At 45.3% G+C, this 27732-nt stretch overlaps 8 protein-coding genes across 8 annotated transcripts; 5 read left to right on the top strand and 3 right to left on the bottom strand.

The window, feature by feature from the left end:
- Positions 1 to 2221: 2221 nt before the first annotated feature.
- On the top strand, positions 2222 to 2640 carry N7537_012297 (gag-pol polyprotein; the record flags this gene model as incomplete). Its single annotated transcript, XM_056903351.1, has 2 exons — positions 2222 to 2517; positions 2580 to 2640. The coding sequence occupies 2 exons, from the start codon at positions 2222 to 2224 to the stop codon at positions 2638 to 2640; spliced, it is 357 nt and encodes a 118-aa protein (XP_056748638.1).
- Positions 2641 to 9210: 6570 nt separating this feature from the next.
- On the top strand, positions 9211 to 9444 carry N7537_012296 (uncharacterized protein; the record flags this gene model as incomplete). Its single annotated transcript, XM_056903350.1, has 2 exons — positions 9211 to 9305; positions 9345 to 9444. The coding sequence occupies 2 exons, from the start codon at positions 9211 to 9213 to the stop codon at positions 9442 to 9444; spliced, it is 195 nt and encodes a 64-aa protein (XP_056748637.1).
- A 145-nt stretch (positions 9445 to 9589) lies between these two features.
- On the top strand, positions 9590 to 9877 carry N7537_012295 (uncharacterized protein; the record flags this gene model as incomplete). The annotated part of the gene is made up of 1 exon (XM_056903349.1): positions 9590 to 9877. The coding sequence occupies one exon, from the start codon at positions 9590 to 9592 to the stop codon at positions 9875 to 9877; it is 288 nt and encodes a 95-aa protein (XP_056748636.1).
- A 370-nt stretch (positions 9878 to 10247) lies between these two features.
- N7537_012294 (DUF3435 domain-containing protein) lies at positions 10248 to 11783 on the top strand (the record flags this gene model as incomplete). The annotated part of the gene is made up of 6 exons (XM_056903348.1): positions 10248 to 10280; positions 10341 to 10663; positions 10726 to 11102; positions 11170 to 11217; positions 11293 to 11524; positions 11594 to 11783. The coding sequence occupies 6 exons, from the start codon at positions 10248 to 10250 to the stop codon at positions 11781 to 11783; spliced, it is 1203 nt and encodes a 400-aa protein (XP_056748635.1).
- Positions 11784 to 13466: 1683 nt separating this feature from the next.
- N7537_012293 (Mitochondria protein Fmp29) lies at positions 13467 to 13982 on the bottom strand (the record flags this gene model as incomplete). The annotated part of the gene is made up of 3 exons (XM_056903347.1): positions 13467 to 13637; positions 13687 to 13741; positions 13789 to 13982. The coding sequence occupies 3 exons, from the start codon at positions 13980 to 13982 to the stop codon at positions 13467 to 13469; spliced, it is 420 nt and encodes a 139-aa protein (XP_056748634.1).
- Positions 13983 to 14063: 81 nt separating this feature from the next.
- On the bottom strand, positions 14064 to 15254 carry N7537_012292 (uncharacterized protein; the record flags this gene model as incomplete). The annotated part of the gene is made up of 3 exons (XM_056903346.1): positions 14064 to 14344; positions 14464 to 15026; positions 15076 to 15254. The coding sequence occupies 3 exons, from the start codon at positions 15252 to 15254 to the stop codon at positions 14064 to 14066; spliced, it is 1023 nt and encodes a 340-aa protein (XP_056748633.1).
- A 4388-nt stretch (positions 15255 to 19642) lies between these two features.
- On the bottom strand, positions 19643 to 20281 carry N7537_012291 (uncharacterized protein; the record flags this gene model as incomplete). Its single annotated transcript, XM_056903345.1, has 1 exon — positions 19643 to 20281. One exon carries the CDS (start codon positions 20279 to 20281, stop codon positions 19643 to 19645), a length of 639 nt encoding a protein of 212 aa, XP_056748632.1.
- A 906-nt stretch (positions 20282 to 21187) lies between these two features.
- N7537_012290 (uncharacterized protein) lies at positions 21188 to 21412 on the top strand (the record flags this gene model as incomplete). Its single annotated transcript, XM_056903344.1, has 1 exon — positions 21188 to 21412. The coding sequence occupies one exon, from the start codon at positions 21188 to 21190 to the stop codon at positions 21410 to 21412; it is 225 nt and encodes a 74-aa protein (XP_056748631.1).
- Between the last annotated feature and the right edge of the window lie 6320 nt (positions 21413 to 27732).

Below are 27732 nucleotides of genomic sequence, written 5' to 3'. Positions count from 1 at the left end.
TATCGTACCGAAACCAAACTTTCTTCGGATCTTAAAACGAACGAAAGTGAACTCGATTTATTAGAACCTAAGTTAAGTAAACTATAAGCTTATCTCGTAGAGCTATATTAAAAATTGTTAAATAAACAAAAACAATACTAGGAAGCAATATCTAGGTAACGTCGGTTATATAAACAAATATCTTTCCTAAAACAAAAAGGTTTCAAAATATTAGAATATAATACTAAACTCCTTTAAATTCTCGATAAAAAGCAAACATCCCTAGAGTAGGCTTCTCCTTCTACTCTCGACCTCGAGTAGCTTACTGCTACTACCGATCATCCGAACTTTGATTAGATACTAGCGGAGATTGCTAATCTCCCTATTTCTTTTTAGGATGAATCCGGTTTCGTGCCCTCCTCGCTTTCTATTACGTAGGGGTCTTTTTCGCCTATTAGTAATACTATTGAATAAGCTAGTAGTAGCCCCTTAGGTTCTAGATAGGTTCCTATATATTTTCTAAGGTAGGATACCCTTTCTACTAAACTAAGAGTTATTACTAACTATTATACTATCTGTCTAATAGGATTTGTTCGACTTTATATTCGTCTTCGGTTTCCTCGATTTCTATATTAGTTACAATTTCGGCGTTATCTAGTGCTAGTTCGAGTAACGAGATATAAAATACTATATAGAGTTTTTATATACTTTCGGGTAGCTTTAAGCGATAATTCACTAGTCCCAATTTTTCCTTAATTTTAAACGGTCCTAGTCGTAGGTAGTCCAATTTATTGCTAGGTCGCTTGGTTTTAATATTACGTCGTAATAGGTAAACCTTTTCTCCCTCCTCGAGGTCAGGTCCCTCTCTATGGTAGTCGTTATAGTATTTCTTTATACGTAGATTGATAAAGTCAATATCTCTAGCTAGTTACGTATATAACTTTCTTCGTCCGCTAGCCTTTAGTCTCGCTAATTCTACTACGGCTGTCTTATTGATTGGTTCTCCGAATACTATTAGATTGTATCTATAATTCGTAAAGAATAGTATTTTATTAGTCGTAGAGTACGCTATATTATTATATACTAGCTATGCTATTAGTAGTAGTCCTACCTAGTTGTCTTACTAGTAATTTACGTAGTATCGTAGGTACTATTTTACTATCTAGTTTACTCTTTCTATCTAACCGTTAGTTTATAGGTAGTATATGTTATGGACCTGTCCGTCACCAATCAGTGGTGACCCACCAGGCACACCAATGGGCCATCAAGAGCCAACCAGGATATCTGTCAGCAGATCACGTGCAAGCTCACTGAGCAAGAGCATGATCCGCCCTGAGCGGATCCACCCCGCAGAGGATTTCCGTTACATAGGTTACTCTACGTACCAGACAACCGCTGCACGCAGAAGACGGTTGGTCAGCATCACGTGATCATGCAGGTAGTAGAAGGGTAGCAAGTAGATCGGTAGAATCCGCCAAGGCGATTCTACTATTCTACCATCTACCATTCTACACAGGAAGAACTCAGAGATATATAAGGACACTCATTCATGTATCTAGTTTAGTTCTTCGTCTTCAATTATACATTGTTACTTGTGTTTACCTTTTGGATTACTGTGACTCTTTACTTGATTATAACTTGACAACACTCACGAGCAGACCAATACCCCGGTATAGATCTACTCGGCGCTCTACCTGGCATCAGTTCCTTGATCGCTCAAAAGGACTTAGGCTACTATAAGGCCCTGCGTGGCATTAGCTCAGTTGAGACCCGATCATTGACGTTGGACCATTCGAGGAGTATTAAGGCAAGTATACCCTGAACCCATCTAACCTAACTGTGACCAGTTAGCTAGTGCGTAACACATTGAAGACCGTCTCGAATCAAGTTTCGAGTCACGACAAGCAACATGTCTCACGCCAGTGCTGGGAAGAAGCCCATTCGGGAGCAAGTCACTCCACCCGTGGAGGATCCCGACTCTGACGTCGAACGAGACAACACCATTGCGGAACAGAAGCGAAAGATCAGCGAACTCGAGCATAACCTCAAAAAGGTCATGGATCAGCTCAGCAACTTGGGTAAGCAAAGCGGCACCAAGTTTGGCGAGGTCGACGACTACCTCGAGCAGATCAAGGCTCAAGTCAACGCATCCGCACCCATCAGTACTGTCCAGGCACCACGATTGCCCAAGGCTGAGTTCTTTGAAGGAAACCGAATCAAACTTCGAGGATTCCTCACTCAGATGGACATGCACCTCGATGTGAACAGCGCCAAGATACCCAACGAAGCCGGCAAGGTGATTTTTGTGTCAACCTACTTGCGCGGTCAGGCATGGGATTGGTTCGAACCTCACATCCGTGACTATTATGGAAAGAAACCTGAAGAATGGTCGGATACCACGACAAACATCTTCAGCGAGTATCGCAACTTCCGTCGACACCTCGAAAATACGTTCGGAGACATCGACGCTGCGAGAACAGCCCAGAAAAAGTTACAACGAATCCGACAAACCGGAACCATGTCAAGCTATGCCTCTGAGTTCTTGCAAATCATCTCTTACTTGGATTGGCCAGACAGAGCATACCTTCCTTACTTCGAAGCTGGAATGAAATCCGACGTCAAGGACGAGCTAGCGCGAATGGATCAGCCAGAGGAGCTTGATCAACTCATCAAGATTGCGGTCAAAATCGACAACCGCAACAGCGAGCGAAGAAGGGAACGACACGAAATGGAACTATGGAAGCGTGGAAAGATGCACAGCTTCAACCGATTCGGTGGACGCCGCGACAGAGCGACACCACGGGACAACGATCCATATGGCCCGAAGCCAATGGAGTTGGACGCTACTCACGATGAGCAAAAGGAGCGTCGCAACAAGAATCTTTGCTTTACCTGCGGGAAACCAGGACACCGCGCGAAGGAATGCAAACAGAAGAAACCGTATGAGAAACGGCAACACATGCGGGCGACACGCGAAGCACTGCGAGCGACCCAAGAGGGAAAAGCCACCACCAGCACAGGCACCAGCGCCGAAGGAATGAGCGCCAGTTGGGAACACTGGGAGGAAATGCACCCTAACGAGCAACAGGGCGACCTGAGAGGGCAGGTCGGGACCCTCATCGACAGCCTCAGACAGAAAAGGCGAGTCGCTATGGACCTAAGAGACGAGCTCTTAGAAGATCTCATGGGTAGGCACCAAGGCCTCGACCCGGAAGAGATAACGGCGGGCAACCTGTGCATTGAAGGGTTAGCCGACGAGCCAGAACTCGATTATCCAGAAATCGATTGGGATACGGTAGAAAGTCAAGGGTGGACACAGCACGTGCCCCAGGCACTGATCCAAGACCCAGCAGGACTTAAGGCTAGGGAGGACCTCGGTCGGCGGTCGCAAGACCCACCAGGTCTGGAGACCACGGTCGCGGGAACAAAGGAGTCCCGGGACCCCAAGCATCTCACGACTAACGATGTGGGGCCCCCGGAGACACAGGACCCGATCCCCGGAGCCAATAGTGATCTAGGAACGCCAGATGCGCTTCCCGGAATAGATCAAACCATCCCAGAAACACCAACAGAAAGCCCTACGAACCATCACGATGATGAAGAAGCTAAAGAGCTTAGGGGACATCTCGAAGGAAAGATGTGGCCCAGCAGACTGGACCAGCACCTCATTGACGCAATTGAGGAAGGCGACGACCCAGCAGGATGCCCTTGCGAAAATTCCACTTGCGCGTGCAAAGGATATGCGCGACACCCAGGACATGGCAAGATGGCCAGTGTCATGTGCTACGACGAAACGTGCATCATTCATGGGTCAGCAAAGTTAGATTACGGCATCGAACCGAAACCACTACGGTGGATGAAGAAGCCACAATGGACGAAGGGATACCAAGGAATTTGGTACAATGGGCGCCAGATGTACGACCACGAGGGTCGACCAACAACACATCTAGCGGCAACAACGTCAGGAACACACATTAAGTTGTACGCGATCCTACCTATGGGGAAGGCATGGACTCTCATCGACTCGGGAGCCACCAACAACTTCATGAACCCAAGGTTTAAGGAAGATCGACAAGTTGCGACCGAACCCCTACCACACGTGATACCAGTCGCAGGACTCGACGGAGAAGTACTCTCAGGAGGAGTCAGCGAGGAAACCATCACACTGCCTATGTCTGTCTACGGACACCCAGAATTGATACGGTTCAATATCTTGGAAACGGGAGACTACGACATTGTTTTAGGCATTCCATGGCTTAAGAAGCATAACCCGAGCATCGATTGGCAATCGGGATACATCTCATTCGACAGATGTACATGTGCGGAAACATACGACGAATACGAAATGCGTCGACAGAAGTCTGCCCAACGAAACGAGCGCAGCAAACAGTCCCGAAGCAAGAGGACTAGAGTGTCAGTCACGGGCGTCGCCCCAGACACTACGGAACAATCACCAGACATGTCCGACCAAGAATTGAAGGACTATGTGATGATCAAACATGAGAAGCTGTACGCAACCAGCGATGAACCCAGGATTCCGGAGGAATACCAGGAGTTTACGGATGTTTTTACGGCACCGGCCGATGGAGTGTTACCGAAACATGGATCCTTTGATCACGAGATCAACACTATGGAAGGCACTGAACCAACTTTCATGCCTATCTATCAGTTGTCACAGAAGGAGTCCGACACACTCAAGGAATACATCCAGGAGAACCTACGAAAAGGATACATCCGAGTCTCGAAGTCAGCGGCTGGATATCCTATCATCTTCGTACCAAAGAAGGACGGGAGTCTTCGACTTTGTGTGGATTACCGACATTTAAATTCGATTACCATCAAAGATCGACACCCACTACCTTTGATCAACGAAATGCAAGACAGGATTGGACATGCCAAGTACTTTTCGAAGTATGACATTACCAATGCCTACCATCGCATCAGGATCAAGCCAGGCCATGAATGGAAAACGGCATTCAGAACCAAGTTCGGACATTACGAATATAAGGTTATGCCTTTCGGCCTCACCAACGCACCAGCAACATTCCAACGCTTCATCTTCAAAGCGATTGAGGAATATTTGGACATCTTCGTTGTCGCATATCTGGACGACATCTTGGTCTTCTCAGAGACACTCGAAGATCACATCAAACACAACAGACTTGTGTTGCAGAAGCTGAGAGAAGCAGAAGTCACTCTCAAACTGAAGAAATGCGAATTCCACGTTCAGGAAACGACTTTCCTCGGATACCGCATTACCCCTGAAGGACTAGGGATGGAAGAAGACAAGGTCAAAAGCATTATGGAATGGCCGACACCCAAAAATGTGAAGGAAGTACAACAATTTCTTGGTCTAGCCAATTATTATCGGAAGATCATCGATGGATACGCCGGAGTCGCATCAGGACTCTACCATCTCACCAAGAAAGATCAGAAATTCATATGGGATGAGGCAGCAGACAAATCGTTCCAGGACCTCAAGAAACTCTTCAACAAAGGAACAATCGTGGCTACGTTTAGCTACGACCGACCAATCATCATGGAAACCGATGCATCAGACTATGCTCTGGGAGCAAGACTGACGCAACCGGGAACTGACGGCAAGCACCGACCAGTTGCATTTTGGTCAAGGAAAATGGTTCCAGCAGAACTCAACTACGATGTGCACGACAAGGAATTATTGGCTATAGTGTCAGCATTCCAAGTCTGGAGAGCATATCTAGAAGGAGCAAAGTATACGGTGACGGTCAAGACCGATCACAAGAATCTCACATTCTTCACCACGACGAAGAAGTTGACGAGACGACAAGCGCGATGGGCCGAAACCCTTGCACAATACGATTTTAAAATCGAACACTGCAAAGGAACAGAAAACGGACAAGCCGACGCTTTAAGCAGACGACCAGATTACGAATTAGGAACCAAGGCAGCGGATCCTGCTGTATTGAGACAAAACTCTGATGGTACTATTTCGTACAACAAACAGTTACTGGCCGCAACGATAGAAGTCAAGGATGACGACTTCTTGCAGAAAATCAAAGACGCATTGGAGGAAGATACGATCAATCAACTCGTCGAGAAGGGTGGAAAACTCACCAAGGACGACCAAGGATTGCTCCATATGCATGGATTGATATATGTTCCAAACAAGCTGAGAGAAGAGGTCATACGTCGACACCACGATGACATCTCACATGGACATATGGGAGTGGAAAAAACCATCGAACACATCACGCGAAATTATTATTTTCCGAACATGTGGCGAAAGGTTCGATTCTACATCCGCGTTTGCGACACGTGCCAACGAAACAAACCTGCACGACACGCACCTTACGGAGAATTACAGTTATCTGAAACACCAACCCAGCCATGGGAATGGATCACGATGGACTTCATCACGAAGTTACCAGTTTCAGATGGACACGACATGATTATGGTTATAGTCGATAGGCTCACCAAGTACGCCTACATGATTCCGACTACAGAAACCATTGATGCTGATCAAATGGCGAACATTGTGCTTCGACATGTGGTTGCGAACCACGGAATGCCGAGCAAGATCACATCAGACAGAGACAAGTTGTTCACATCGAACATGTGGAAGTCTTTTGCGGACCAGATGGGTATTGAGCTTAGACTCTCTACCGCATACCACCCGCAAACCAACGGTCAGACAGAAAGAGTGAATCAGACAGTGAAACAGTACCTGCGACACTACGTGAACTACCAGCAAGACAACTGGGCAGGACTGCTACCAACAGCACAGCTGGCATACAACAATGCAGCACACTCTACGACCAACGAAACACCATTCTTTGCGAATTATGGATATAATCCAATGGTGTTTGGAGAACCAATCAACAAGACAGCCGTGGCAGAATCAGCGAGACTGAAGGCCAGCGGACTGAGAAAATTGCACACGCAACTAGCCAGAGACATTGACTTTGTCAATCTGCGCATGAAGAAATATTACGACAACCACCATGGAGAGGGACCTGACCTTGAGGAGGGAGAAAAGGTTTACCTATTGCGACGCAACATCAAAACCAAGCGACCCAGCAACAAATTGGACCACCTACGACTAGGACCGTTCAAGATTGAGGAAAAATTGGGACCAGTAAATTATCGCTTGAAGCTACCCGAAAGCATGCAAAAACTCCATGCAGTGTTTCATATCTCGTTACTCGAACCAGCACCAGACAACGCCGAAATTGCAACCAATGTGGAAATCGAGGAAACCGAAGACGAATATGAAGTCGAACGAATCCTGTCGGACAGATGGTACAACAGTCAGCAACAACTCTTAGTTCAGTGGAAAGGGTATCCTACCTCAGAAAACACATGGGAACCTATCCAGAACCTGAGGGGCTGCCACCAGCTCGTTCAACAGTATTACCAACAGGCGAAAAGGACCCCTGCGCAACGGAAAGCGAGGAGGGCACGAAACCGGATTCATCCCAGAAAGAAACAGGGAGATCAGCAATCTCCGCCAACATCTGATCAAAGTTCGGATGATCGGCAGTAGCAGCAAGCTGCTCGAGGTCGAGAGCAGAAGGGAAAGCCTGCTCTGGGGATGTTTGCTTTTCATCGAGAATTTGAAGGAGTTCAGCATCATGTTCCGACATTTTGAAACCCTTTTGTTTTAGGAAGGACATTTGTTTACGCAACCGACGTTGCCTAGACATTGCTTCCTGGTATTGTTTTTGTTTATTCAACAATTTTTGATGCAGCTCTGCGAGATGAGCTTGCAGTTCGCTTAACTCGGGTTCCAACAAATCGAGTTCACTTTCATTCGTTTCAAGATCCGAAGAAAGTTTGGTTTCGGCACGACGCAACAAATCCCATTCCCGACCAGTGTGAAAGTCACGCTTACATGAGCGACCCGCGCGAGTGCACGAGGCACATTTCGAATATTGACGAGAACGGTCCATCAGACAAGCAACACCTGCCGATTTACAATGATCGCAAGAGATGGAGGTGGTGAAACTGTTGTCCTCAATATAAGTCGCCTGACGATGATGAGCGTCAGAAGAATCGGAGGGAAGTTTGGGAGTGAGCAAAGAAACAGAGTCAGCCTTTCGTTTAGGCATGACGAGGAAGCATTATTTTGAGGAAAAGAAATCCATCACCTACCTGAGGGGGACACCGCAGCTTTATGAGTCTCGGGGACGAAACTCCTAGGAAGAGGGGAGGTGATGTTATGGACCTGTCCGTCACCAATCAGTGGTGACCCACCAGGCACACCAATGGGCCATCAAGAGCCAACCAGGATATCTGTCAGCAGATCACGTGCAAGCTCACTGAGCAAGAGCATGATCCGCCCTGAGCGGATCCACCCCGCAGAGGATTTCCGTTACATAGGTTACTCTACGTACCAGACAACCGCTGCACGCAGAAGACGGTTGGTCAGCATCACGTGATCATGCAGGTAGTAGAAGGGTAGCAAGTAGATCGGTAGAATCCGCCAAGGCGATTCTACTATTCTACCATCTACCATTCTACACAGGAAGAACTCAGAGATATATAAGGACACTCATTCATGTATCTAGTTTAGTTCTTCGTCTTCAATTATACATTGTTACTTGTGTTTACCTTTTGGATTACTGTGACTCTTTACTTGATTATAACTTGACAACACTCACGAGCAGACCAATACCCCGGTATAGATCTACTCGGCGCTCTACCTGGCATCAGTTCCTTGATCGCTCAAAAGGACTTAGGCTACTATAAGGCCCTGCGTGGCATTAGCTCAGTTGAGACCCGATCATTGACGTTGGACCATTCGAGGAGTATTAAGGCAAGTATACCCTGAACCCATCTAACCTAACTGTGACCAGTTAGCTAGTGCGTAACAGTATACGGTAGAGAGTCTAAGCTTAATACCTATCTAGTCCGTAAAAGACTTCTATATATTCGATATAAATAGCTTGTCTCTATCCGATATAATCTTACTCGGCATCCTATAGTTCGTAACTATATATCGAAGTATAATATTCGCTATTTAATTAGTATCGATGGTTTCTATAGTCGGAATCATATAAGCGTACTTAGTAAGCCTATCGACTATAACTATAATTATATCGTATCCGTCTAAGATTAGTAACTTCGTAATAAAGTCTATCGTGATCTATTCCTACGGTTAGGTTAGTATCTTAGATAACTATAATTCTCCTCTATAAGAATTTCGTTTTGCTATTTGGCTGCCTTTTTCGGCCGCAGGTGAGGCCGAAAATGGCCGTCTTTCAGCAACCTCCCTCCGCCACGCTCCCGCCTCCTTCGACCACGCACCACACCACTCACCACTTCATGCCTCAGGCTGCGATTCCGTGCGCGCTGACATCCTTGATTCCCTGAGGGCTCATTAGTAGCTCCACCACGCCTACTGGGGAGGGGGGCGCCAAAAATGGCCTCCTTCAGCACCATGCCAGCTGCACTCTGGCCAGCTCCCAGCCGCCATGGCTATAAATATCCCCTTCCCACCCATTCTCCGTCCAACACTGTCCTCATTTCGACTCAAAACACCACTCCAAAAATCTCCCTCTGATCTTCCGTCGTGCTTTCTTCTACTCAGTCGGTAGTTCCTTCGCACGCTCGGCGAAATTGATTAGCCATGTATCGTCGGATGACGCCCAATACCGGTAACCACGGAATCACGAGCGAATCCTCTTGTACCTCTCCCATCGATACCGACAATGATAGACCGTTCGAGCCCGATTCCTCTGAGACTGATCTCACCGAGCCGGAGCGCTCCCCTCTAGCGGGTCGAACGATTGTTCGGAAGAAGCCAAGCCCAAAGACTGGAACAAAATCCTTACTAACAGACCTGTCGAATGTGGAACGTGTCCACCAGGCCCGATACCAAGTGCCCGATGATGACACGGATGAGGACCTGGCCTAAGTACCGGAGGATTACGGCCGATCCAACAAAACAAAGAAGTTGAAACTTCGACTGAAAGAGCGTTGGGCTTGGTAAGTGATCAGGATATCGTTGAAAGCTTATACTATGTTAATATTAACTGACCGACTTGCCTCATTTCAGGTACTGCCAAATGAAAGCAATGGAACAATCCACTAATCATAAGTGGGGGGTTGCAGAGGATGTACTGCGTGAGGCGTTACCAAATGACATGTATCGATTTCTCAATTGGTGTCTGAAGCTGAAGTACAGTCCCGATGGTCGCCGCCAGAAAGGCTATAGAAAGGCCAGCGCCCTTGAAGCGGATTGGAAGTACTTCCGAATTTACTACTAGCGAGTTACTAAAACCGAGATGAGTGAAGAGATGGGCGAGGCCGTTTGTACGGTTTGTTTCGACCTCCCTCCTAGTCGTCTGTAGGAGGCTTGCGCTAACGAAGATTGATAGGGCATGAGATACTTGGTGGATAAGCGCGGTCTGGATAGACAACCGCGCGTAAATGTCCCAGTATATATCGAAGATATGATTCCATTCAATGAGACAATCCTTCAAACACGGGAGAAGCGATTCCACCTGGGGTTTCAGCGCATTATCCTATGTCTATACAACACTATTGGGTTATTTACCATCAACCGAAAACAGGCAATGCTTGACCTTCAGTTCAAGCATCTACAAATATCGCTCCAGCAGGATCCGCACGGAGGACCTCCCAAGCCGATGATCGAACTCGAGCCCCAGTTTGTGAAAAGCGTCCTGGGCATGTCGAAGCTGTAGGTGGCACCTGAGTCACATTTGTTTGCTACAATCAGACTGACTGATCGATATTACTTAGCAACACGTTCGCGCTACCTGAGATTGTCTACGGCGTATCGCTTGTCTTCAGCCCGCATGTCCTACTCTTCATTATATTATTTTATGTCCACGCCTTTGAAGCGCCTCACTTAACATCGATGGAAGACCTTCGGAGACTGCTTGTCGAGGGTGGTCGACAGGAAATGCTACTTCCCTTGAAGAAAGAGATGGATAATTACTATATCTTCCCGAAGGTTGAGGTGATCTGTGGCCAGCCCCGTATTTTGTGGGAGACACCTATGAATGGTAGCACACTCGACGTACAACTCAGGACATCCAGTGAGATACACGGCTTCCTTAATCATTTCTTCTCTCACCAATTCCGATACGGAGGAGGTGATTTACTTGATAAGAGTGGTGAGTGGACTATAAATACCTAAGGTTCTGATTTTCTCTAGATAAGCGGGCTAACTCTTCTGCCTAGGTTTTGTCAGTGAAGCACAGCGTAATGTGATCATGGCCCACGCCACTAGTAGAACGTTTATCAAATATTATCGTCCCCGTCGACATACTGGCTTATAAGAGATCATGTGTGGCCTCAATCCAGACGAAGAGTTCTCAAAGGCTGTGACCTGGATGAGCCGTTGGATTGATCGGCGGCGACCACGATACCTGAGCGACGCTGACTGGGAATCAGTGGAGAAAGACCTAGAACTGCAATCAGCCATACGCTGGCAACTCGATTTAGAGACCCAGTGCGTTGATCGCTCTCAAAACCCAGTATTGCGAGCGATGCTGGAGGACCAGAAGCGACATGTCCACAATTTGCGCCGGCGTCTGTAAGACAAACGGCGGAAAGAAACACGCCGCGATTTCAGTCGGAAATAGGTAGTGATTGACATTGAAAGACAGCTCACTGGTGGGGCTGTTAGTGATGAGCCTGCGCGCGAGGTATTACGGAAGGAGTTTGAAATGCCATCGGAGCAGATTCTTCTCGTGGAGACGTTCTTTACTTGGCCTACTACCGATTCATTAGAAGACGAATGGACGCGGCGTAACAAAGCTGTTGCTGCTGGAATACAATACTGTGGCTTTTAGGAGGGTGGGCCCCTTCGGGGACGACGGAAGCGCTCTGTACCGTCCGATAATGACGATGCAGTTCCCTCTCCGCCAGCTCGAAAGATAAAACCTGATACGCCGCCGACTACGTCGTGGGAAAATGAATGTACCACTGGCCAGGAGTATATCCCGAATACAGAGCAAACATTCGCATGCTTCTAATGCCCTAAGATATACTCCGACTATAATGGAGTGAAGAGGTATTTTAGGACATCCCATTTGACGGACCGGACATGTAATTTCTGCGATTTGTCCGTCCTGCACGAGATGTACTTGCGGAGGCATGCCGAGGATGTCCATGGCCTTCGAATATGAGCGTCAGATTCTACTCTTCCGATCTTCGAGGGCCTTGCGCCATTTCTTTATTTCTCTACTGGGATACACTTGGCGGAGCTATAGCTGGTGACTATCGAACCCTCTGCTAGTGCGCCTTTTCGTCTCTGATTCCGCGTACCTCCTTCTAATCTGCAAAGTGCTAGTATACCCTTAACGCTGCATATCCCTCTCCCGCCGCCCTACCTGAGGGTATATTGCACAGCCCTGGCTTTATAGAATGGCTCCTAGTTGCCTGGCCAAACGCCCACATATCGTCATCGTCGGTCTCTCCGGTCCCTGTCCACCCAGTCGGTGAAAACTCGAAATCATAGCTCGGTTATGTGGGCCAATAGAAAATGCCGCATACGCACTGGACCTTGGTCGATGCTGCATTTTGTGGTTAATGCGAGACTGTAACTACGGGACTTTTTTCCTAGCGAACCATAACTTGTTATGGGCTGTGAAACTGGCATGGTCTAGCGTCCTCGACTGCAATGGGTTGAGATTGTCTACTTTTGGTGGCAGAACGATTCTATCTTCCGGGCCTCCGTCGTCGTCTATAAAAGATATTAATCACTTTCAAATTCTCCTCTTCGCCTGTTCCGTATTCTCTGCCAGTTTATTTGGTTTATGAGTGCCCACAGTCATTATATCCCAAAGAGTCTTTAGCCGTCTCTTCACAATATGTTAAGCGTGACTTTTCCCTTGTATTTTTTTCGGCCACGGAGTTGCGCATGATGCCTCACCCGATTGGACGCTGATCCTTATGCTAAGTAGCCCTTCGGAGATGCTGACTCCTTCCTATTGGCTGTTGAGAGGTATATCATACTGCGCTTAAAGTAGATAATCTGAGAGTGATTCTACGTATAGTTCAATTCGAATATTCATAATGAAATTTTCTCCATGATTATCCCGATGTAGGATTTACTAGCGGGTTTTTTGTGGTGCGTGCCAATCCGGTGCACAAAAGTAATGGATGAAAGTGCTCTTTCCTACTTTATACTAAGGAGAGCTTCGCTGATATCAAAACTAATATCACTAAATCCTAGATTCTGGCTAAAGAAAAGAGCTTAAAGGAGGTAAGTAACACAATGCTGGGTTTCGTAGAATGATTTCTAGCATTTTCGCGCTTCTGTTAACTGCATTTTCTGCCGCGACAAGTGTAGCTTCACTCAAGTCCTGGTGGTTTTCAGTATGGCGTATAATCCAGCTCGCCCTAAGAATGCAATTGGGTGTTGCGGCGAACCGTATTACAAATGTCTAATCTTCCCCATTTAGCATATTTGTTCGCATCAAAAGTTAGATATTCCCGGGAGGTATGCTGTTATCCTTATCGTCCTTATACGGCTAGTTTCGCCAATATAACTCCCGCTGGTCCACTTCTGCTTGCCGAACCATTTCTATACGAAAGCTTCGATTGCCCTCCACCGCCCTCTCAAAGTTGTCTGGCTCGGTACCGCCTTCTAGATCTATATCGAGGTGTTCTCGAACCTGGGACAATAGCTGTTCAGACTCATTCTATTCTTGCGATTCTATTATAGCAGTCTCTCGTTCTTTATCGCTAAACACAACTGGACAAGCGGCTGAGGAGATGCTGCTCTATACCGATGGAGTTGTGATACCTACTAAGGCAGCACGTAAGTTGATTACGTCTGCGTCCTAGGGATACCCTGTCTGGCGAAGGAGATACTGCCGTATTCCGAGATGAGGAAGTCTCAACAAATCCATATGTTCCTCATTGTGTACGCCTGTCGCGGCTGTGTAGTAAAGATTGGCCTCTTCCAAGCGAAAGACGGTTCTGCATTGTCTTTGTTGTTCGATTCCTATCTCGTCGAAATCATCGGGAAGAGATGGAATATGCATACTTTGAGGTTGGGAGGAATCGTGCTCATAGAATGCAGGATAACCCACTTGTATGAAGCGGGGGAATATCACAGCATCCTGCTAATCGATGATACTGATGATTTTGGTTGATCTAGGTGCCAACAAAATGTTGCTTAGACTCAAATCGGGGTGTCTTAGCGTCGGAACGCTGTAAGAACCCGGCCGGATTATATGAGGCGCTAATTGTAGGAATCGCGAAAGTAACGAGGTGTGCTTAGAGGGAAGAATGTCCTGGTTAGTCGGTAAAAGAAAAGTTTGGCGGGGCTGAGCTTTGGCGTGGTGCTGAATGACAGCCATCTCTCGGCGAGCCGCGGACGTAACGCAGTCCTTAGGTGAAAGCCCTAACAATAATCAGTCCCGGTCATGGGGATTACTTTTCTAAAACCCGAAAACAGAGGGGGAAGGGGGAAAGGGAGGAACGTATAGGGTCTATGGTCAATTTCGGGTTTGCTTCGTTCACCATGCCAAAACTGCCGAGCAGACATAGGGCCGATATAGAAATCCTCCACGATCGGTACCTGGGTTTCCCCGTTAAGGTCCTTCTTGTGATATAAGCTTCCATACGTAGGAAAATGGAAATCAAAAATCTTCCTCTCTATATCTGCGATTTGGGTCATGATATCTTTCGTCTCGTCGGTAGTGAGAGATAACCACCGTGAAGAAAGACTCTCTCCCTTCACTCGCTCCATCAAAATATATTCTGCTCCGATGGGATTGTCCGATGATGCTGAATAGGCCAAGACCTCCGGTACCGGAAGTTTGAGGATAGATCGCAAAAAGTTCATGGTAGCTACCTTACTGGCGGTTGTATAATGAGGAGGCCCGGCAATGGGAGTCGGAATTCGCGCGATCACTTCACGGCCATTTTTTGCTCGCAGAAGAAACACTTTATTGAAGCCTCCCTCTGTAAACTTAGTAATGTAAGGGCAATAGTTTTGTTGTACTGCTTCGCTAGCGATCCGTTGGAGCTCTGTTGGTCGAAACTTGACGTATCGTTCGTTTAAACGGTTGGTCTCGTTGAATCTAGCTAAATTTAGTGGTTACGACCAGAGCGGCAATAAGCTTCACCTACATCCATCGTCGTGATGTATTTTGAAAGAATTCCTTACGGAATGCTGGTGGACTGGTGGATAGGTGATTGCGGGAGGAAGTAGATATGGTAGGCTGTCTGGAACAGACCAAGTGTTTCCGTAGATAGGGAGCGGATGATATACTTCGAGTAATGGCGAGTCTCTGGAAGGAATTCACCATTGTTCAAAAACAATAGTAGGGAAAAAAATTCAGTCACGGAGATGTTGCCTGATGAAGGTTCACTTTATCAGTTGACGCCGTGGAAGCTTGCTAGGAATCGAGGTAAGCTCCATGGCAGCTAACAACAGTCACGTGATGCCCGAGACTGCTCTGGGACCTCGCCTATGAGTTTACCCACCAGCCGCTGAGCACCTATGTACCGGTATATTACAGCATTATATCGGTAATTTACTTAGTAACATATATAACAGTATATCGTATTGTATATTCTATTGTTATTTAATTTTTGGTGGAATGGAAAACTGCGCTATAGTATATCGCGACACGTTCTGATCTAGGAGATGCTGTGTCGATATTGCGCAAAGACTTTTTTGGCTACGCGTCTGACGCAACTGTTACTAAAGTGACACTCGATGAGAATATTATCGATCGAAACACCATCTCCTGGGAATACCGTCGTCTGGAATACTGTCAAATGATATGCGGGACCCATATGGCCCATCTGGGTTCCGTTCCCCTGAACGAGAGAAAGGCTCTTTCTTTTCCTTCCTTGTGTGTACTGTATGTGACATCGTGACGGCCGGGAATACTCTCGTCTTTTGGATTACCCCTTTTGGGATATTGTATGATCTGAATTTATATTGTCTAGGATACATCGATTAGGGAGCTGTATAAGACCTGAGGCCGTGAGAAGCCTAAGGAATAAATCGAATCAAACTCCCTACTTGTCGTAGTGATCTATTATTAGAACGTTTCATTCTGCTTGTATATCGACATAATTTGGCTAGACTGAAGTGTAATCTATATATATTCTTCTATATAAAAAAAAGTCTAGCTTATAAACGACACTTCAATTTAGGCGACATTGCATAGGTAAAAATAATGAAAACAGGAAGGAAAGGGAGAGGCGCTGAGTAAAGGTACCATAATACCATTCATATTCCAATCACGTGGTCAGAATGCATATCGTGACCAGGCCCACAAGAGTTGACTGTTGAGACCTAGGTAGGTACCTTAGAGTTTGTTTGCTGCCGTTCTCAGGATTTCCTCGAACTCCTCCTTGGTGGCGTCTTCTGGTACCTCAAGTGTCTGAATCACTGCGTGCGATCCATTCTTTCTAATCTAGTCCTTGATTGACTTTGACTTAGCTTGCGCAGCTGCTTGCCACTTGATAATATTGCTGGTTCGGGTAGTACCTGGTTTCGCATTGGGTCTATTGTCGGGCACCTGACGGGTGTGGTCGCTAAGGTCGAAATGAAACCCAATATTTTTCAAGTCCCGTTGAGAAGTCGGGAATATAGTCTTGCTAGCCCCAACGGTCGGTCTCGTAAACTTTTGAAAAGTAACATCGATTTTTTGCGGATTCAAGATGGCATCGACCGCCTTCTTTCTAGAATTCTTTAGCCCAGACATAGCTCGTAGACTAGGTTGGTTAGCCCTGCTTGCTTAATTGAATGGAAAGAATTTCTCTCCTGCAATGGGACTTACCTTAGCCAGAAAGTGATATGTAATAAGGTAAGGAATTTCGGGGTACTTCAAGGACTGACTGCCAGAAACCTACTGAATCCTTAATCTAAGAGGGTGAACAAGCGCTATTTTATATCTCTTTCGGTATCTATGTCCTAATACCATTAGGAATATAAAATACGGAAAAGGACCACTTGGATATGCAGCTCAACTAGGCTATGCGAGCGTCTAGCGTCTTTTGTCTCCGGCTCATAACGGAATCGACCATCAGAACCTTTTACATGGAGCAAAAGCTTTTCTGCCGCCTGGGGTTCGTCGATGAAGATACCCCTAAAATAGAATGGCGCCGAGAATAATGGGTAATTGTGATAGAATATATTGGCATGCATATGTAATGCAGGTGAAACTTCCATGCAGCGTAGATTGCATTACACGGCGAGACGCGCTATATGAACGAAACCTCTGGTGGTTTTGCCGCTGTGAAATGCATTTGTTGAACGAGTTGCTACGTATGACGACCAATTAGTGAATCAGTAGCCGCCCAAATCCAGCTTAGATGGTGAAGCGGGACAGCTGTTGAAGTTGTGCATTATGTGTCAAGAATTTCTATTGGATCTCTGTCTCGGATCTAAGGAGCAAACAGACTAGAACTAGGTACGGGCAGCTTAAAATGAATTTCTCGATTCTGGGCTTCGTCTATTGCAATTGAAAGAAGATGTTAAAGATACTTATGAGGCTGCGTGGCTACTTTCAATAGGGTGAAAAGAATATATCTATAGAGCAAATATATAGAACTGAATTTCAACTTTAGATTGTGAGAGACTGAGAGCATCATGGTGGGGTTAAATTATATGTCACGTGATCCATTCCGTTGTGCCCAACCCCGCCTCCTCGTTGACAGAAGTGTAAGGATCGTTTCGATTATCTCGACCCAAAAAAAGCAGTCGAGTAATACATTATATGCGCATTCAATAGCTGCTAGTGGCTGTTCAATGAATGGACCCATGGCCTACCTCCGACCGGCTGCGAAAAAGCCTGACTAGGATCCTTGCGACAAATTGAGGAACTGGCTGCTAAAGGCAGAATTTTCAGCGAAGGACGATGCGCCTCATATGAGGTTATGTCGAAACGTTCCAGCGGATTTTCTTAGGCCTTTCCAGAAGGAGGTGTGGAACTTGTATTATTAATTCCCCTTTATGTCGTATGCAGCTGACCTTTGGCCAGAATATGAAAACCAGTTTGATACAATTTGCGAACGGAGCATCTCCGCGGGAACCCTATGGTACTCTTATAGCGATACTCTTACACGAAGGCAATGCAAACGTGTCTCTTGTCAATCACGACGCAAACATTCTACTAGCGAGCGGTGACTCGATAGAATGGAGTGGATTGATAGAGATTCTGAATTCGTGTGTCTGTGTGGTGACCTGGAGCAAAGAGACTATCTGACAGCCTCTTCCGTGAGATGGGGCCATTGTTTAGGTGAGGGAATACCTGTTATTTGGGAGAAGGATGGTATACAATAGTCAAATGGAGTAGATGGAAGCGCTGCCGTTTCTTGAGGAGCTGAAAAGCCGGAATGCGGCAATATAGGTATCTCAGATATGGCATTGAAGGATGGAAGGGAATAAGAAAATGTTTCTATATCTGCAAAATCCGGAGGACCCGTCAAATACAGATGGCGTGAATCTGTATGTTTTTAGCCGTTGAGATATTGACCAGCCAACAATCAGTGACTTATATGAGTTATCTTGTTGGATTTGGGGAAGCGAGTATGCTATCTGATGTCCCTGGACTGCACATTGCAGATCTGGACTAGCAGGCAGAACTCGCTGGTCTCGTGTCACTTGCCGTTGGGAACCCTTAGAGCTTGGATTTCTGTTTAAGGTAGCTCTTCCCTGGTCTGTGGGAGTCAGCATCATGTTGATGGATCTTATTGCCTGGGAGGCTCACCGGATGGATTTGGAGGGGAATGGATTATTTGGGCTGCCCGATTGACATTATGTGTAATTGTCTGTGACTGAACATGTGGTAAAGTACTTGCCGAACTTGTTGTCATCTCTCCCATGCTCTATGTTGACTGGATCGTGCCTGGCTGATTGCGACTGGCGTCAAATTGGCGTGTTCTTTGATCTTGATGTAAAACTGAGTAAGTTGTTTTAATCGTAGTCACCGAAAGCCAGGAAGGACCCACCAGTTGAGTTGCCACCAAATCCGTGTGATCCGTCCAAGTACTTATTAGTCCGGGAAGGCTGATGTGTCTCGGGTATTAACGGCTCGTCTAAATTCCCGCTGAATACTATTTGACTTCTATCTTCGTTGCTCGTTGAAATATGATGATCGAGTCCGTTTGAAGGCAAAACTTGTTCTGCTTGGGTTGTGTTGGCTTTCGGTGGCCTATTCTTTTCTATCTGTGCCTCAGATTGGTAGAGAGTGTCCCGTATAACCAGACAATTCGCTCTACAGTAAGATTCGAAATCCGACTGCAAACTTTCTGACCACGCCGCAGCTTTTTTTGCGGAATGAAAAGAAGATCGCAACGAGCCATGGCTATGTGTATAATCTCTAGAGCCGGGATGAGCGTCTTTCGGAATGAGGAAATCGATGAGTTGAGGCAATTGTTCAACTGTCAGCAACTGGAATTGATAAAATTCGAAAACAGCTACTATAGAAAATAGGCCTCTAGTGACCTCCTTTGGAGCAGAATCCCCTAGGGCTTCCTCTATTAAGCGCTTAAACAACAATTGAATTGTTCCTTGACAAAGCGCTTTGTTAGCCACACTGCGATCTGTGTCGCAATAGCTAATATCCCTTAGATACCGAGAGATTTTACCTTGCCGTTTCTTGGATTTTTGTACTTCTGATCCATAGATTTGAGAGTAAAGTTGATCAACTCTGGTAGACCAGCCTCTTGCGCGCTCCTATGCCGTGAATTCTCGAGCAAGTGAGACCTGATATAGTCCTTTTAAGAGTTTTTCTATTTCGTTGGGGGTCTTGTTCCCATTAATTCGCTTGATGTGATCTAGGCGCTTGTAGAAGCTTCCTCGGCCCTGAACATTGTCCAACAATTCAGAGAGCGACACTGTATCTTGAGAAAATTTCACGAACTTTGGAAGGTTTTTCTCTATAGCTTGCAATAGCTTGGCAAGTCGAGCCTCTGGGGCTGATTCTCTTTTGCGCTTTCTTGGATTGACTTGAGCCAAGGCGTCGAGAGTTTTAGGGTCAGTATCATGATTTCTCTCGGTCTTAGTAGTCCTCGGTATTTCAGTCTGGTCGGCGGCAGTATGTAACCGGTCCTCAAAAACAGTCGCTGGGGAGTAGGAGGGCTCTCCGACCTGGCGAGAAGAGTGGCTCTCGAGGTTTTTATTGTTATAAAAGGGCAACGGCTCTGTTTGTATGTTGGAGCTTGTTGTGTTGTTATTGTGAGATTTGACGGCGAGAACGGATCTGATCTGTTCTAACGTTTGGAGCGTGAGGTCACGATGGGCCTGGAGTATTTCCTTCGAAGAGTTGAGAAGAACCCGCAAAGCCGATATGGTTTCAGCTTTAGAAACAGACATTTTCATTAGAGCGAGGTTCCAAGTTGGGGGTTTAGGGAGTGAGGTTCCACGGGGCTAACGATAAGGGAGAACACCTGGTTTTGGAGAGTGAGAAGAGCAATAAGGGGCATATGCTTCGACGAGCTAATGAATGCGTAGATTGTTAGATCGTGTTCTAACAGCCTACGCATTCATTGGCCACTGGCTTCGCGGGAACATATGCCTAGTCGTAAGTTTGGATTGATCGGCGACTCCTGGGCCTTTCCCCGCTTTAGCGCTTTGGCCTTGGTTTCGGAGGCTTGAGACCGACCAAAAGAATGGATATGTCAAAGAGAGTCCACCAATTATTTTCGATAGTTAACTACTCCAGTCCTGATATGGCTGGGTACGAAGGATTTGAGCAAAATATTTCGAGCCTCGCTCAAATTGTTAGAAGGATTAATTTTGAAATTTTTGACTGAATGTGACTTTCTCTGTCCTAGATCTGCAATCAGTGGTATGTGCAAATGAAATGACAAGTCTACCCGGGTATTATGATATAACGAGACTACTGTTTCTCAAACTTATCCGAATATCTGACTGAGATTTCATGACAGCGAGACTATGATCTGCTTGAGCCTATATAGAGTTCGTTGTATACTTTTGGGCTGTATTCCTCGTCTCTTTACCTCCCTATATGGCTCGCGCGAGACTTTATTCGGAGGTCCAGTTCCCAATCGAGAGTTTATGTATGAATCTGCGAGCGACCCTATGCCTATGATGTCGAAAGAACAGCCTACCTTTTCTGCTGATTCTGGCTCTGGTGTGTCTGCTAGAGACTCTGTACCGATTCGCTTGCGCGTGGGTTACCCATTCCTCCTCGTTGACACCGAGTTCTAACTAAATAAGACCGTGCGAGTTTGGTTTTCTCTTAATGATATTGAACCTATGGAAGATATCAAAAAGAGGGGCCTTGAAGACGTGGTTGTTGATGCCATTACTTTTCAAGAGCTTGGCACTCAGCATCAAGCCCACGGTGACCATGGAACCACGAAGGAAGCATTCCTAGTGGATCTTGCGGTACTTGAGACTGGTATTATACGCGTCGTGGGGAAGTATGGGATTATAAAATTCGTTCCTCTGAGCAGCGAGGATCCGATTATTTCGCAATAACCGGCAGAAGATCTCAACTCAAAGAAAGCTCTTGGCTACCAATACCTACACTCCAAATACTCATAGGAGTACGTAAAAAGGCAGCGCCTTACCAAATGTTTGGGTGTTGAGATGGACAAAGTTTGGACGGACTGGTATGATGACTATCTTAGAGAAATTGGTAACCGCCTTAGAAAGCTCGGTTACTGTTGATCAAAGCAAATATAATATAACTTATGGTTTGCTCTTATATTGATCATAGGAAAAGCCTTAATCTAGAACAAATAAAAAGTCAAAGTTCGAATGGACCGTTTTACACATAATGCTTCGGTATCGATCTTAAAGTATTCCCCACACTTGACTATCATGGGGCGGTCTTAAGAAAGTAACCAAGCCCTCTGATGCTTTAGAAGATGAAGCATTAAAATTCTAAGTCATCAGTGCCAGTATTAGAACAGCACCATAACTAAGATGTTGTAAAATGTCTCTTACGTAGACGCGTAAGTCATTCTCGAGAGAAAAGCCTTTATCGAGATGTGGTTCCCGGGATCTTCTACTTCTTAAAGCCGTGCAGATATCTAGCAGTATCCTAGCATCTGGGCTAGGGTTTTCCGAATTAGTCCATTCCTAGACTAACGGAGATTCAATTATCAAAGAGAGCATTGCTTTTAAAGCAATTTCTGCTGGCCTATATAGGAATTGGACGGGAATCGGGGAACGCTTCTAAGGTGAGCATATCATCGCTATAAGCGAGAGGCGAGGGTACTCACCATAGCTAGATCTTTGTTTCGATAATAAGGTACGATAAATGGCGCCTTGGAAAGTAGAAATAGGTACCTTGATAACCTGATAGACTTGAACTAAAAAACATAGCTGATACTTGAAGCCTTCCATCTCTATTGATGTTTTTACTATATATTATTCTATACTACTCGAAGCTGGCTGTCTAACTAGCCTTATGCACTGCCTTTCTTCTGCACCGCTCCGGTCTCTTCTTCCGAAGTGGATATAATCCTTCTGGTTCCTATCAGGAGAGAGAGAACGCCTGGATCAAACTATCCCTAATGTTTTCAGCCCTTATACGGGAACTGAACTAGCGGTATATAAGCTTCAAAATTCGGAAGTTGCATATAACGTCATAAAGCCTCTACCAGTTTGCATTTCAGATCAAACAGAGAGACTGCCACGGATATGCACTCTATTAAAATATTATCTTTGTGAGTTTTCTAACGAAGTGCGAGCTTTTCCATATGATTTTCTCACACTTAATTGCTAGCAAACCAACCCTAAGCCATCTCCATAGAATCTAATGATAACGAAGACTATGAAACTATCTCTATAGAGTCGGATGACAACGAAGACCGTGAAACCATCTCCATAGAGTCTGATGATAACGAAGACTGGGAAACTATCTCTATAGAGTCCGACGACAACGAAGACTGGGAAACCATCTCTATAGAGTCTGATGATAACGAAGACCGTAAAACCATTGAGCTTCCTGATATTAAGTCCGTCAATGGTAAGATTATTTGCGTGGAAGAGGAATACCTATCCCTTGAATGGTCAACTATACGTTTGAAAAACAAAAGACTGGCTGTGATCATGTTGTCAAATATTAGTCAGGGATCGAGTCTTTAGTAAGTGCTCTTCTTTATTCTTAGGCTTGTCGCAGTATCTAATTTTCGATAGCTAGGGCCTCTAGATATTGACCGATAGGCCAGTGTTGAAATGATTCCGGCACTTTCGCGGTATAATCATAGGTTATATGGCTAACGCTTATGGCTAAATTCATAAATCCTGATACAAATTCATAATGAAATGTTTCAAGATATTCTGTCTATTACCCTTTGAATTGGATGCCTATTCTTCGAGTTTGAGTATATGTAGGATGGAATGGAAACCTATAGCTCTATTATTGGCGTTTCTGCAAATTCTTCTACCCTTATGAGGGACTTTAATAAAGTGATTTTCCCAACATAATGAAATATACTTAGCAGGTCATTGACCCTTTGACAGTCCCTGATCCCTTTTAGTTACTGCTATTCCAAGGTGGAGAAAGAAGTAGCAGCTGGCCAATGACATAAGGGCGCAGTATAGGAATATAATTGGCTCAACAAATCCAATCATCGTAAATTAAACATTCTTATCAATCTTTTCGGTTTGGAGGCTATTTATTTTGGCAAGATCGATGGCGGTAGGCGATTAGTGAAGCAATCAAATAATGGCCTTGCATTTTACTCTGTTCTTAGCCCCTACGAAATCCACCATTTCGCAGGGGCTTTTGAGCTTTACACAGTATCCTAGGAAGCTATATATATCAGCTTGTGGAATTAAAACTATTTTTGTAACATAACAGCTCGTCAAAGCCATTATGGAATGTCAAACATTTCTAGGATGCGAATAGGGTAAGTACCTATTCAAGTATATAAAGATAAAGACCTCTCCTAGCAATCTCCGAAAGAAAAGCAAGTATCAGATTAACAAAAATGGAGTTTCCTCTTCGTGGTACGCTCTTCAAACCACCATGGTATCATTATAAAGCTAACCTAAGGACCCTTAGATCCTGATACTGATATATCCTTACAAAAATTTAGACGAATAGGGCCGTATATTTATGACGTTCCATATGGTTAGAAAGAGTGTACCTGCTAGGCGAGGCTATATCAGCTAATAACTTATAGACTTTATTATTAAGCTCGATATAACGAAGGGCGCTTGGTATGAGCCTATCGACGACAAGTTATGGCATCAGTACGCCGGAAGAGGCAGCACTACTACGAATTTTATACTTGATCGGATATACGAAGTCCTTCTAAACTCCGAGAGCTGTAACTATATTTGGGATCTATTCAAACAATCCAATTTTTCAATTTCCCAGAAGTCGGAGATAGAAGAAATGTGCTCGAAGAAGCTAGGTCTCTATCTAGTCCCTAGTGGTAAGAAGCGTGTTATGACTTTGTTAAATTAGAGCTAGAGGCTGATATGTAATAGACTTGATGATAATGCGCACGGATAGATAGGCCTCTATAGGAGGTTATTCTTATAAACTTATTTCGAAGGAATTATATAGCGGTTGTTAACGCCTCTTTGCGCCTGGCCGGGAACAACTTAGTTTTGCTGAGATATACGCGGGTCTATGGATTCTCGGTAAACAACCGATGTCTATATTCTAAGGAATGTCTGTCATCATGAGGAGCTGGCTTCAAAATCTGGAGTTTTCCATTACCGAGGAGGGGGTGTTGACTAAGCTTGTCTTACTACTAGGGCAGCGTGTCAAAACCTAGGGCATTGCTAATCTTGTGAAAACGCGGGTTGTCTAAGGCGAATATCATATGACTCAGCTTTTACGGAATGGAGACCATTGGGATGCCAAGTGCGAAATGTCGAGTTCTCCACAATATTGGCAGTAACTAAGGGGAACCCCACAGGAACTTTTCAATGCTTTATGTTGAAGGACGCCGTTTTGTCACCCCTCTATTTTCTTTGGCCACACGGAGAAAGCTTGGCACTTTATTTTCGGAGAGCATTAGAGCGGTAAATTACCTTTAGCAAGGACTGTTGTAGAGAAATTCGCTTTCCCATTTTAGGGGAACCCTTACGAACTAAAGCAGCTTTCTATCTTTTATCCGTCAATTGTCTCACGTAACTGATAGAAATTATTGTTACTCCATTTGGCCATAGAGTTGTGTCTCTTAAGAGAGCCGATCTTGGAATATCTCATAGATTAGACCATACATCCTGGCTATATATCTATGCACAAAGCTACACTAGGCTGCCTTTCTGTCCAAATACGCTTGTTTTTATCATGGTCAAGTAATCTCATTCGCGCACTTTTGCAAAGGTAGTAGCATCTATACTCACCTCCATTGAATGTAGTGCGAGAGCTAGCTATGTACCCTATCACATGAGCATGCCTCAAGCCCTTGAACAGTATTCAGAAAGCCGTAGCTATGTGCTTAAATGATAAGTCGACAGCTGATACTGCTCCGAAAAACTATGTGGGTATTCACCCACCGGGACATTTCGGTCACCAAATGGGCGTGGTAGTGATCAAACTACCTTTTCCTAATTTGGCATAAGTCTTGAGCATCTTATACACCCGGGCAAATTGGTGGCGTCGCCCCTAGAACTGTTTATTCACGGCATGAATATATAATACCCTTTCGTTCCTGCCTCTCTAAAGAACGCTATTGCTTCTATTTACTTTACTCCGACCCTCCCTTCGAGGGAACTTCCCACGATGCCTTCACCAACTGACAATACATTTGAAGGATATATATTTTACCGAGCGGACTCTTTTCTTTATAGTAAGCTAGACTGGCGTTTTGTGGAGAGGATTCTACTATAGATTAAATAACGAAAACTCGGCGAGATGGTCTATGACCGGGTAGCTCTCTATTCTCCTACGAAACAACAATAAGTTTTGAACGGCGACCGGCTTCGCCATATCAACTAACTTGTTATAGACCGGCGTGAGGATTATCCGGGACTCAATTGGACAGTGGCATACCTCAAAGAGAGCGTATGCACTTATGGAAGACGAGAGGTGATGGCACCTGACTACTAGCAACAATATGATATAGTCTCTATGGTGGTTATCCTCTTGGCAAGACCGAAGCAAGAGGGAAAATATGTCTAAGGGTATCTAGGAGACTTGGTAGACATCGTACGTGTTAGTAATAACAGCGGATACAGTATTGGCTATTCCAACGCTTCTAGCGTCGTTAGTGAATTTGGCGGAACGCAAGACACCCACTGCGTCTCAATATGGCTTGGAGACCTCAAATCGGAAAGATCTGACCTAGGCGAGTTCTCTTTAACCGAGAGGTAAGTAGGCTGGCCACTCGATAACCTGCGGTTTTATTCCGCCCACCCAGCTAGGCCAACAGTATGAGTCTTACATAGGTATTCTAACCATGGACTCTAGTGACAAAAATACTGTTAACAACAAGCGATCTCGGAATTCTACGGCTGGATCACCACCTCCTAAGAGGATTTGCCAAAGCGCCAGTCCTCGTTAGAGCAATGAGCGAGACCAGAGGGGAGACCGATTCAAACGACGACCTCCTGTTTGTTTATAAGCTCCGGCAGGATACTATGGTATTCGCTTGAAGGGACATGGCAGATTTGTTCAGGCTTCGCTAGAGGGCTGGTTCTCTTTTGTACTTTCTTTTCTTGGAAGAATATATGGACATCGTGAAGTTATTCGCTGTGAATAGTGGGTTCATAGGAATCAGAATGTGTGTGAGATTGTTCCGGCTCCCCGTGAAAGAAGAATTAGTGAATTGGGATTTTTGTTAGGAAATAAAGCGCGTAAAGACGAACGAGTCAAAGTCTAGGGACTATTAGCTTGTTCTGATAACCTTTAGAGGCTGTTATGCAGTAATTGGTAAATCAAAAGACTCGGATAGTGAGCTCCATGATGTATTGCTATCTGGCTGTTTCTCTTGAGGCAATGTAGGTGTAGTGGAAAAGTGAGCATCAAAGGTTTATTTGCGCGCATGCAGGTAGAAAATTCTTCAGACGTTATCATGCATAATTGAATTGCCAATCTAATAATTAAGCATATATTTCATGTTATATATGTATGAAGACGTTTGGATCCCCTGTCTCTGGCTGATATAGCTGTCGTTTTACCGCTCGTGATCGCTGCAACGTCGGTTGACATTTTAATGTGGAGCGGTGAAAACCGATGATTAATGCTCGGCCAAGTTCTTCATTCTAAAGAATATTGCCACGCCGTAAATCTTCGTGAATGATTCCCAAGGTTTTGATTTCTTTGTTTGACCTGCGAATTTCCTGGCGGAGCCGAGGCGCTAGCTCCATCGATGCTGTACCCCACCTAGCCCACGAGCATGACGTGATCTGAAGGTGCAGACGTCAACTTTCAACTGACGCGGTGGTCTATAGCTGGGGGCCATCACGTGCAGACACCAATTGAGCTGGATAGGATCTTTTTTCTGCTTTTCCCCGCTCCAACACAATGACCATGCTGTATGTTGCTAGAGGTTGGTTTAAGAGCTCGAGGGCGCTTGAACTATTTCACTTCCTCCAGGTCAATAACAAACAAACGGCCACTCAGGTCATCCCATAGTATATTGCGCTACTCACGATCGCCGTGGACAACTCTATGCGACCGGAGCACGGATAGAGCTTTGTCGCGCTTCTGGTGAAAGAATCTAGAATTCTCATCGTTAATGACATGCTGAAGCCGTATTCTAGACCAGCTTAGTATCATTATCTGCGCCATTAATTCACCATGGTACTAATACGCGAGTTGTGGCTGAAAGGATCTAAGAAAGACGGGGATCTGATTTCCTTGTAAGCTCCTAAGGTGACGG

The sequence above is a fragment of the Penicillium hordei genome (assembly GCF_028827395.1).
Source record: "Penicillium hordei strain IBT 12815 chromosome Unknown utg000006l_segment0_segment0, whole genome shotgun sequence".
NCBI lineage: Eukaryota > Fungi > Ascomycota > Eurotiomycetes > Eurotiales > Aspergillaceae > Penicillium > Penicillium hordei.
The sequence above is the reverse complement of the archived record's forward strand: the minus strand, read 5'-3'. Positions and strand labels throughout refer to the sequence as shown.